A 12280-nucleotide genomic window follows, 5' to 3' on the forward strand; every position below is an offset into this window, starting at 1 on the left:
ACCTAGTCATACCATGGGCTACAGTAGAGTCTGTCATTTTGGCCTTTCCCTTTTGCTGGTACGTCCATGGGGCGGTTTTGTACTCCCGACTTTCTTCGTCTCCTATAGCAATGGCAGGTTGTCATTCTGAACAGTCATTGTAGCTCTCACTTGTATTGTAATCATAGGAGCTCTTTGAGGAGGGATCATGGCGGCTTCTGCATTTCCATAGTGACAATCGTTCTCTTTAGGTCACACTCTTCATCCAATGTGATCATGTTAACTCCCTGATTTCAGTGATTTGGCAGTGGATTACGATTCACGTTGGGTGGTACCAGAGTGCACTGAATGGCTCCACTCTTGATCAGGGTTTTAATCTCATTTTTCAGCTTAAAACAATCTTCAGTGTCATGTCCGGGTACATTGGAATGGTACACACATCTTTTAGTGGCATCAAAATACTTGGAGGGGTATTTAGGAACCCTTCCTTTGACTGGGTATATCAATCTTGATCTTCTTAATCTCTCAAACAATTGGGCTAGAGGCTCAGCAATCGGGGTATAAGTTCTAGGACCCTTTTCTCCAAAGTTGGGACGAGAGCATATGTAGGTCGGTTTTTGTGAGTAGTGGTTTGGACATGAGCATATGGCCGTTGTGGGTTTTGGTTATTGTTGGCTCAAGAAGGGTTGTATTGTAGTTGAGGGTGGTGATATGACTGGGTGTTATAGATTGGAGCGTAAGTGGGTGGTGGTGAATGGTTGTTTGGGGAATAAGAAGTACTTCCGTGATGTGAGTTGGATTTGTAGTAAGGGACGATTGCTGAGACCTCTTATTTCTTCTTCTTTCTGCTACTGATTGACCCTGATTGGATGGCCTTGTTGGCCTCTTGGAATGCTGCCATGGATTGTACTTTTCTAGATTTTATACCCTCTTCTAAGAAATCTCCCATCTTGACCAGCTCGGTGAAATTCTGTCCCATAATTCCCATCATCTTTTCGAATTATATCCCTTCCTAGGCTCTGATGAAGTACTTGGTTAACTCAGTGTCATCTAGCAGAGGTTGTGCCCTAGCTACCTCTAACCTCCACCGACGTGCATATTCTTGGAATGACTCAGATGGCTTTTTCTGTAGGTTCACCAGTGCGAACCGATCGGAAGTGATCCCTCTGTTGAATCCAAAATGATTCATGAATTCCTCCGCCATATCTTGCCATGTTCTCCAATTTCGCAGATCCTGTCAAGTATACCAGGTGAGTGCTTCTCCCGTCAAACTTCTTATAAATAACTTCATCCTTAGCTTCTCGTTCCTCCCCACTCCAACTAACTTATCACAATATGCCCTCAACTGTGCGTGAGGATCACCCGTACCATCGAAGATATCAAACTTTGGGGGTTTGTACCCTGCTGGCATATCCACATCTGGATGAATACACATATCCTCGTAGTCCAAACTTTCACTTCCTCGGGCAACTTGGAGGCTCTTCTTTTGCCTTCTCAAAATTTGAAACTACTTAGATACTGACTCCTCTTCCTTACGCATGGCTTCCCTCTCTATCTCGACGTATTGGTAAATCTCATAAGGCACCCTGACCGTGACAGGTGTTGTACAGAAATGGCATATACGGGGGAAATATACCGCTCATGGGCGGCGGCATATACCACAGGTATATGCTGGTTAGTGATAAAAGTGACCCCGTCATGAGGAGGGGTAGTTGCATTGGTAGTAATAGGTGGGTTTTGTGGTGTCTGAACGTACTGTGGTTCGTAGAGAGTGTGAATAAGGGGATTTTGTGGGTTTGCGGGAGTCACTGGAGGTATGACTTGAGTGGTAGTAGCTGAAGTTGGGGTGTTGTTGTTTTGGCATGATGTGGAAGGAAAGTGGTCAGGGAGTGAAGCCAAAGAAGGGAATCGAGGTTGTTGAGGAAGTGTTGTCACATCTAGGTGCGCTAGTTCCATGATATGTTGTACCTCCACCCTTAAAGACTCCATTTCCTGGGCCATCTTGGCCACATGTTCATCATTACTGGTGTCTTCTTTTTCCCCCGATCGTCCCAGGTTGTCTGCTATGACCAGAGTATGTTCAGTTGGGTCTTCTGTGGCTGACATCTTTCCTTTTGACCTTAGACTGTATGGTGGTTCCGCCAGTTTTGGTCGACACAAACCAACTTTCTTTTCTTTTGGGGGATAATAATAAAGCAAAAGAAAAATAAGAATAAAGAAAAGAAAAAGGAACAAGAGTCAGTTTCTTCATTTATACAAGCGGAAAATCACACAGAGCAATTAATTCGTGCATTACAGCTAGCATGTTTCCTAGAATTCGTTGGGACCTCTCATTATTAAAGGTAGGAATAATCACAGATATTTGACAAACATTTATACTTGACACCTTTAGGTCCAAAGCAATTTGTTTTCATTGATAATTTGGACTGATACAAGTGGGAACAAAGATTACATCACTGCTTCATAGAACTATATGGGCTTGGACAACTTGCCCTTTTGGAACGTAAAGAGAGAGCTGGGAATAAAGGTACAAAGCGGGAAAGAAAGGGAAATCGACCAACTCTAATAACCATCCCCTTAGTCGTTTCCCACATCCTTTTTTTCTTCTTGCTCCTCTTCCGGATCCTCCTCTGGGTTTTCTTCAAACTCCTCCTCGTTATCGTTGAACTCCGACTCCTCCTCTGGATCTTCTTTCGGCTCTGTGCTAGACTCAATTTGGATGCATTCCACTACCCGGTCATCGTCTTCAGCAGGTGGCAGCATGTGATCAATGGATCCTGGGACTACTTGACGGTGCATTGAAGTGGTCACAAGCTAATGTGGCAAGATCTCATGGTAAATTTGCAAAGCAGCTACCGCGTCCTTTAACCAGGCTATACCCTCTCTACTTGGCTGGGCCAACTCTTCTTCCTCATTGATCCAGAATTAATACTCAAGAGTACACCACGAGTTTTGACCCAAAAGCATTGTGACCAAGTTGTTCCACTCTTCTTGGAGCCTTTTTATCCTACGAATTGGAATCTGCATGTTGTACTTATCCTCGTATAATGTTGTCCTTGTCCACAGAAAGGCACATCTTGGATTATCACGAACTGACTAAGGACACGTAGGGGTGAGTATGGTTGAATACCTTCAAGTCCGATCAGCTCAATGAAGTATTTCTGAGTAGTTCTCAATATTTCCCTCCCACCTAACCAAGATAGCTTCTGGTTGATCCATTCCCCGCTCAGGGTTGTCAGCAATTTCCTCCACTCTTCTTGCCCATGTGGGGAGACCCAATGTCTCATTTTTTCATTGTGGTTGCAGATCATATTGTTGACTCCCATGAAGTAGTCGATGGTGGCCTCCCGCTGGAAAAAATGTTCAGTAGCTCATATTTGAAGCAGCAAGTTACAACCTTTAAATAAATCACACTCACGTGCATATGCGGACAAAGCCCTCAGTATCTCAGCTAACACCATTGACACCAAAGTAGCTTGAAGATTGTCGCGGAAGGTCACCAGAACCACTCACACCCAGTAGCTCATGTTTAAGTTGATTTCCATTTTTCTGAGGTGGGTAAATATATGGTAAGTGTTTGCTTCAGATCTTTAAGTGTCTTGTCAGGTATGTTTGTCTTTCCATAGAATTCATGTCGTTGGGTGCATGACCCGTTGACATTAGGGTGGCTTTCCTAATTGTGTTTCAATGCCAAGGATTGACTCACCTAGGATTTATGCAGCATGAACTATTTTACTAGAACAGAGTGTGTCCTACTTTTGAATTTGACTGAAGGCTACGAGAAGTTATGTCAGTTGACCTGACAAAGCCATTCTCTAAAACTATAGAGTTTTGAAAAGAAGGTTCAGATGGGTGTAAAAGACAACCCTCGCATGCCATTGTGTGTGATAGTGTATGGCCAAGACTCGATGGGAAGAAATGTGATAATATTATATATAAAGCAGTAACAGACAAGAGTGTAGCAGTAATAAGCATGGTAGTAAGCATAAAGAGCAACTAAAACAGGTAAGCACATAATTGCAATTTTATCCATAATCGAAGCAATGTACAAATAAATCTAGATGCTAAATCAATCTAATTCTGCTAAGGTCAAAACCTAAGTGTGAATCCTCAACAGAGTCTCCATGTTGTTGCACCCTATTTTGCACTAGACAAAATAATATTCAACTTGTGGTTTCTCTATTTTTGATAAAAGAGAGTCGCCACCTAATATTTAAAGGTATACTAGGGTACCTATTTAATTACTAAGTCATATTTACTATTGATCTACTATCCGGTGAGATTATGGGTAAGGGTTCTTGTTCTTCTAAGGGGAAGGTGTTAGGCACCCTTTAAAATCTACCTGAGGTAGCTTCATAGGACTAAGACTAATTTTAAGGGATCAGTTATTTGTACTTTGATTAATTCCTATTAAAAAGCACAACTTATTGTATATCTAATGGAAAGCATGATATTAATAAAAGGAACGTGAGACCATTAAAAGGTTGTGAATTTATAAAGGAGTCTATGTTGGTGGATATAGTTGAAAGAGTTTTGAAATATGTATGTAAATGGTCTATATTTTATAAAGCTTGTGAAAAGAAGTTAAATTATGAAAACAGTTGATCTAGGGAATAGGTATTCATGTAATTCTAAAAGATGTTTGTAAAAGTGAGCCTAAGATATACTTTGGCTTTTAAAACTTTGACGAAAAGTGGTCTTTAGAGAATCCTTTTAGGGTGACACTACTTCATCTTTTACGAAAATTCTGATTTGCCTCGTGATAGTAAAGCTTGCATTCAGTTCTGATTTCCTTTTGAAAATGGGCCGTTGTTTTTACTAAGTTCCGGGCTTCAAAATCTTTTAGGAAAAGGAAAAGTGAGCGAGTACATAGTAATGAAATGATTGAATTATAATTAGCAAAGTGAGGATTAATTACTAACTTATTCTTTTTAAATCCTATATTATTTGAAGCTTGCCGATGTTTCATATGATATTAAAGCATGAAAATAAAGTATGTAATCTAATATATGAGTGTTGTATACATGACAACAAAGATGCGACAAAGCAACAAGGCAGTAGATAAAAGGTCATGAAATAGTAAACTAGAATAATGAAGCAATAGATAATAACAAAGGAATTGAGGGAAAGAGGACTGGACTCTGGTAATTGGGCCTCGAGAAGGCAGGCCCACCAGTAAAGAGATGTGGCTACAACTGATTTTGGACTCTCCAGAAAAGTGCAACAAGGCTGGGATTGGGCCTGAGTTCCTTAGGAACTCAGCAGGCCCAAATAATGTACATGTCCAAAAGAAAAGAGAAAATCATTAGATACATGCTCCATATTTTTAGCATATTCAACTGTGTATGAACTATATATAAACAGATGGCTAAAACCAAATATATTCAAACATCAATAGTCTAACACTATGAGAAATTATACTAATATGGTGGTAATACATGGCAAATAATTTACATTGAAAATCTTTCGTTGTCATTAAACACTAAACCCTTAAAGAACCAAAATTGTTAATGAATTAAAGGCTAAGGAGGGAGTTCTACTCAAGGTAGATGTCCCCTTTAAATCCCCCGACACTTCAAACTTCCCAAGGGACTCGAGGCCCATGGCAATGTTTGTGCCGGGGAGAGCAGCCCAACTTATAGTTAAAATCCACTCCTAAATACCCCTAACCACTAACAACATATTTTTCCTTATGGGTTAAAATGCCAATGAAGCCCTTTCAATGTAAACCAAATGTTTTAGTATCACTTACCACAAAAGTATACTCTCCCTTCTAATAGAATAACATAAAGGCACACAGACTATATTTGATACCAAATGAATAATGCACATAGCAGGTAAACCTAAAGGTCAGACTTCGAGCACATATAGGAGAGAAGCAGAAACATCATAACATACTGTTAAAGGTCTAAGCATTAGGGAAAAAACACATTCAAATGGAAGGTAAGCTATACATAGTTCATATTTGTAGCAATACAAGAAATACAAATGCTCCTTCCTTGGCAAACAAACTATGAACTGATTAATTTGCTACTAGCACATGCATGGATTAGTAACACTACTTGGAATTTTAAGAGGTATTATTAATAAAGGTTCAGGCAAATAGTCACAACTAGAACTTTTTACAAAAGTTACCAAAATATATCTGAAACATAATGCTCACAAATTTTGGCATGGAATCCCTATGGGGGTCAATAGGATTATATTCATAATAGTATTAATCTCAAACAAGCCATTATGCTCAGACTGTAGCTATACAAAGTTCTATATATTAAGCAATCACACTCGGTTTAACAATCATCATTTGATTATTACAAGAATAACTAGGTCCTACTTTATGTAAGACACCTTATTGACAACAGAAAAGCACTACACCAAATAGGTTTTGACTTAAACAAGTAACTGAAGGTTTTAACTAACATGAGACAACTATGTTCAGTTTAACAGCAATTACCTTAACTATAACATACATGATTATGACTTATTTCATGAAGAAGAGCATAACTTAATCTTAATAGAATATATACAGTAGAACTATTGGTATTCATGAAAAGAAGAAAGTTCAACTCAAACAAGACTGCTTTATATATAGGCAATCAACAGTTAGGTATAATCATGCGAATGCCATAGTGACAACCCGGAAGTTACCCTCAGAGTTGGCAGATATAGGTGTAGAGAATGAAAGCATCTATGCACTTATATTTTTTCATGCTTCAGTTAAATGCTGGATGATATGAACTTATGAACTTTTCAGGTGATCTCGGTTAGGATTATCAAATAATAAACTTGATCACAAGACAAATAGAAGGCAGGGAAATAATATGTAGAGGTAGAGATCTGTCACGACCCCAATTTCTATCCGTAGGATGTCGTGCCAGCAACTAGTCTCTAAGACTAGGTAAGCCTAACAAGCATGAGGAATAATTAAAATAATATTCTAAAAGCTCAAAACGCCAGCAACTGTATAAAGTAAAAAACTGCAACTCAAAGTATATACATCTCCCAAAAACCAGTATATATAAGTCACAAGCTCTAGATATAATGTTGCAAAAATCCTAAACATCACTCTCTATCAAAACATATAAGAAACAAGGAAAAGACAGAATAGAAGGGGACTTCGAGGCCTGCGGACGCGGGTAGGTGTACCTTGAAGTCTTTAAGCGGCAACACAACACTCTAATATCGAGGTTGATAGGATGTACCTAGATCAACAAAAAAACATGTGCAGAATCATAGTATGAGTACACCACAACAGTACCTAGTATGTGCCAAGCCTAACCTCGGTAGAGTAGTGACGAGGTCATGACAGGGCCCTACTGGGAATAATAAGAAACAAGGCAGCAGATTTAATGATATAATAAAATGATAGGGAAGTGTAACAATAAGAATTTATAGAAGGTAACAACACGGAATCAAAGAAGACAAATACAATGCGTAAGGAAGCAAGAATCTTACAAGTTAAGGACCAACAACCACAAATAATACAACAAATAGAGAAAATCAACAGGGGCACTCCCGAGGTACCGCCTCGTAGTCCCAAAAGTAAATATCTCACAATCTTTCTATATACCACCCATGCATATCAATAATCACAATGGCACGGCAGAAACCTCGTACAATAATAACAACCGCACGACAGAAACCTCGTGCCACAATAACGACCGCACGACAGAAATCTCGTGCCTTAAAAATAGCCGCATGGCAGAAACCTCGTGCCACAATAACAACCGCACGACAGAAATCTCGTGCGACAATAACAACGGCACGGCAGAAACCTCATGCCACAATAACAACCGCACAGTAGAAACCTCGTGCCACAACCAAACAATCACCTCATCAAAAATATCACGAAAACCAAAACATAACAATTAAAATAATGATATTTCAAGGATAGCAATTTCAAGTAAAGAATCCCACAGTTAATAGTGAATACGGAATCAAGGAAGCAGGTAATCCAACTAAGCATGTATTACAAGTTGCGAATAAGAGATACGGCACGTAAACATGTGAAATTAGACTAAACATGATGACTACACACGCTAAAGTAACTCAATTAGGTAAATAAAAAGGAAACAATTTAGCAGAACCGGATTTTCAACATTTAGAACGTGTACGCACGCGTCACCTCGCGTACACGGACTTTACATATTGCAAATTACCTTAACAGTACCAAATCCTAAGTGGAATTTCCACCACACAAGGTTAGACAAGTCTCTTACCTCAAACCCCGCTCAATCAATCAATAAGAAGGCCTTTTCCTCAACTTTCCGACTCTGAATGACCAAATCTAGCCAAAACTAATTACATACTATAAATATAACTATGGAAACTAATCTAAATAATGAAATTATGATTTTAGCATGAATTGGAAAAATCGCCCCAAAACGTCGATCCGGGCCCACGTCTCGGAACCGGACTAAAATTATAAAAATCCAAACACCCATTTGATATCGAGTCCAACCATACAAATATTATTCAAATCCGATCCCATTTCGCCTTTCAAAACTCAAGAATTAGGTCAAAGAACTCTACACCTTTTTCCCCAAATGTTTCAACCCAAATCCTTAATTAAATGAAGAAGTCGGAGATAGATTAGTGGAAATTAATCAAAAACGAGTTAGGAACCCTTACCCCAACAATCCCTCTGAAAATCCCTCAAATTATCGCCTTAATTCAAGTTTGGAATGTTCAAAAATGAAAAAAATCACGGAACCCTCGAATTCACAATCTGGACGCGCTCCTAAGTCCAAAATCACCCAACGGAAACATCAAAACTCTATTTCGGAGTCGTCTACACATAAGTCAACATCCAGTCAACCTTTTTAACTTAAACTTCCAATTTAGGGACTATGTGTCCCATTTCACTCCGAAACCAAAAACCAAACCTCTCAGGAAGTCACGTACCCACAATATAACACAGAGAAGGTAATAATTAGGGGGTCGGGGATAATACACTCAAAATGACCGGTTGGGTCGTTACATCCTCCCCCTCTTAAAATAAATATTAGTCCTCGAACGAGTATAGAGACATACCTAAAGTGGTGAAAAGATGAGGATAACGGCTATGCATATCATGTTCGGTCTCCCAAGTCACCTCTTCGACTGGCTGACCCCTCTACTGGACCTTAACTAAAACGATGTTCTTCGACCTCAACTTCTGGACCTGCATGCCCAAAATGGCTACCAGCTCCTCAATATAAGATAGATCCTTGTCCAACTGAACTGAGCTGAACTCTAACACATGATACGGGTTGTCGTGATACTTACGGAGCATAGAAACATGGAACACTGGATGAACTGCATAGAAACTAGGTTGTAATACAAGTTTGTAAGCCACCTCTCCAACCCTCTCAAGAATCTCAAAAGGACCGATATACCTAGGGCACAACTTGCCCTTCCTCCCGAACCTCATAACACCCTTCATGGGTGAAACCCGGAGCAAGACCCGCTCCCCAACCATGAATGCAACGTCGTGAACCTTTCGATATGCATAACTCTTCTATCTGGATTGGGCTGTACGAAGTCGATCCTGATTCAATTTAACATTTTCAAAGCATCCTGAACCAAGTCTGTATCCAATAGTCTAGCCTCACCTGGCTTAAACCAACCCATTGGGGACCGGCACTGCCTACCATAAAAGCCTCATATGGGGCCATCTGAATGCTCGACTGATAACTATTATTGTAGGAAAACTCCGCAAGTGGCAGGAATCGATCCCAAGAACCCCCAAAATCCATCACACGCGCATGGAGCATATCCTCTAATATCTGAATAGTTCGCTCAGTTTGTCTGTCCATCTGAGGGTGAAATATTGTACTCAATTCCACCTAAATACCCAACTAATATTGTATGGCTCTCCAGAACCGCGATGTAAACTGCGTACCCCGGTCAGAGATGATAGATACCGGCACACCATGAAGCTTGACAATCTCGCAGATATAAACCTGAGCCAGCTGCTCCGAAGAGTAAGTAGTCACCACTAGAATGAAATGACCTGACTTGGTAAATCTATCCACAATCACCTAAACTACATCGAACTTCCTTTGAGTCCGTGGGAGCCCAACAACAAAAGCCATAGTGATCCGCTCCCTTTTCCACTCCGGAATCTCTAGATTCTAAAGCAATCCACCAGGCCGCTGATGCTCATACTTCACTTGCTGACAATTTAGGCACCGAGCTACATACTCCACTATGTCCTTCTTCATTCTCCTCCACCAATAATGTTGTCTCAGGTCCTCGTACATCTTCGCGCCACCTGGATGAATGGAGTACTGTGAATTGTGAGCATCCTGGAGAATCAACTTACACAAACTGTCTACATTGGGCATACATAACCTTTCCTGCATCTGTAATACACCGTCTTCTCCAATAGTGACCTCCTTGGCATCACCATGCTGAACTGTGTCCTTAAGGACAAGCAGATGGGGGTCATCATACTGACGCCCTCTGATATGATCATAAAGAGAAGACTGAGAAACCACACAAGCCAAAACTCGGCTCAGCTCGAAAATATCCAATCTAACAAACTGGTTGGCCAAGGCCTAAACATCCAAGGCTAATGGCCTCTCTGCTATCGGTAGATATGCTAAGCTGCCCAAACTCTCTGTTTTGTGACTCAGGGCATCGTCCACCACATTGGCCTTCCCAGGATGATATAGAATGGTTATATCATAGTCCTTAAGCAACTCCAACCACCTCCGCCACCGTAAGTTAAGATCCTTCTGTTTGAACAGATGTTGTAGAATCCGGTGATCGGTGTAGACCTCACAAGGGACACCATACAAATAGTGCCGCCAGATCATCAAGGTATGAACAATAGCTGCTAACTCGAGGTCGTGGACAGGATAGTTCTTCTCATGCACTTTCAGCTATCTAGACGCGTAGGCAATCACCCTACCATCTTGCATCAACACCGCGCCGAGACCAATGCGCGACGCATCATAATACATCATATAGGACCCCGAACTAGTAGGCAATACCAACACTGGGGTTGTAGTCAAAGTAGTCTTAAGCTTTCGAAATCTCGCCTCACATTCTTTGGTCCACCTGAACGGAGCACCCTTCTGGGTCAGCCTAGTCATATGTGCTTCAATAGATGAGAAATCCTTTACAAATTGATGGTAATACCCAGCGAAAGTAAGAAAATTCCGGATCTCCCTAGCTGAGGACGGTCTGGGCTAACTCTGCACTGCTTCAATATTCTTCGGATCTACCTTGATCCCCTCACTCGATACTACTTGACCCAAAAATGCCACTGAATCTAGCCAGAATTCACACTTCTAAAATTTTGCATATAACTTCTCTTCTCTCAAGGTCTGAAGCACAGTCCTCACGTGCTGCTCATGATCCTCCCAGTTCCGGGAGTACCCCATAATGTCGGCAATAAGCACAATGATGAAAAAGTCAAGATATGGCTGAAATACACTATTCATCAAGTGCATGAATGTTGCTAGGGCGTTGGTCAACCCAAAAGACATCACAAGGAACTCGTAATGTACATACCAATTACTGAAGGCACTCTTCGGGATATCTGGCTCCCGAATCTTCAACTGATGATAGCTTGAATGCAAGTGAATCTTAGAGAACACTCTGGCACCTTGAAGTTGATCAAATAGGTCATCAATATGTGGTAATGGATACCTGTTCTTCACTGTAACCTTGTTCAACTGGCGATAATCAATACACATTCCCATAGAACCATCCTTCTTCTTTACAAATAAGACTGGAGCACCCCAAGGCGACACACTAGGCCGAATGAATCCCTTATCAAGTAACTCTTGCAACTGTTCCTTTAACTCTTTCATATCTGTTGGGACCATACAAAGGTTGGAATATAAATGGGCTGAGTGCCCGATAATAAATCAATACCAAATTCGATATCTCTGTCGGGCGGCATGCCCGGAAGATCCACCAGGAATACATCTGGATAATATCTTATTACCGGAACTGACTCGACGGTAGGAGTATCAACATTGACATCTCTCACATATGTTAGATACGCATCACACCCCTTCTCAACCATCCACTGAGCCTTTAGAAATGAAATAACCTTGCTAGGAACATAATCTAAAGTACCTCTCCACTCTAACCGCGGTAGACCTGGCATAACCAACACCAAGATCTTGGCGTGACAATCAAGGATAGCATGATAGGGAGAAAACCAGTCCATGCCCAAAATAACATCAAAATCTACCATACTGAGCAACACTAAATCGGCTCTAGTCTTAAAACCACTAAGAACAACCAAACACGACCGATACATACGGTCAACAATAATATAATCTCCCACGGGTGTAGACAC

At 40.7% G+C, this 12280-nt stretch overlaps 1 protein-coding gene across 1 annotated transcript; it reads right to left on the bottom strand.

Annotated features, from left to right (window-relative positions):
- Window positions 1-1216: 1216 nt before the first annotated feature.
- On the bottom strand, window positions 1217-2085 carry LOC138898948 (uncharacterized). The gene is made up of 2 exons (XM_070185058.1): window positions 1616-2085; window positions 1217-1469 (listed from the first exon to the last, which is right to left on the bottom strand). Exons 1-2 carry the CDS (start codon window positions 2083-2085, stop codon window positions 1217-1219), a joined length of 723 nt encoding a protein of 240 aa, XP_070041159.1.
- Window positions 2086-12280: the final 10195 nt, after the last annotated feature.

Source organism: Nicotiana tomentosiformis, chromosome 9, assembly GCF_000390325.3.
Source record: "Nicotiana tomentosiformis chromosome 9, ASM39032v3, whole genome shotgun sequence".
Taxonomy (NCBI): Eukaryota; Viridiplantae; Streptophyta; class Magnoliopsida; order Solanales; family Solanaceae; genus Nicotiana; species Nicotiana tomentosiformis.

What these genes read in the sequence shown, in the direction of transcription:
- LOC138898948 (XM_070185058.1), bottom strand. Translation starts at nt 2,085, where the DNA reads ATGTCAGCCACAGAAGACCCAACTGAACATACTCTGGTCATAGCAGAC. An exon ending in TATGCCGCCGCCCATGAGCG is followed by an intron (nt 1,470 to 1,615) that starts GTATATTTCCCC and finishes AATTTTGAGAAG; the next exon opens with GCAAAAGAAGAGCCTCCAAG.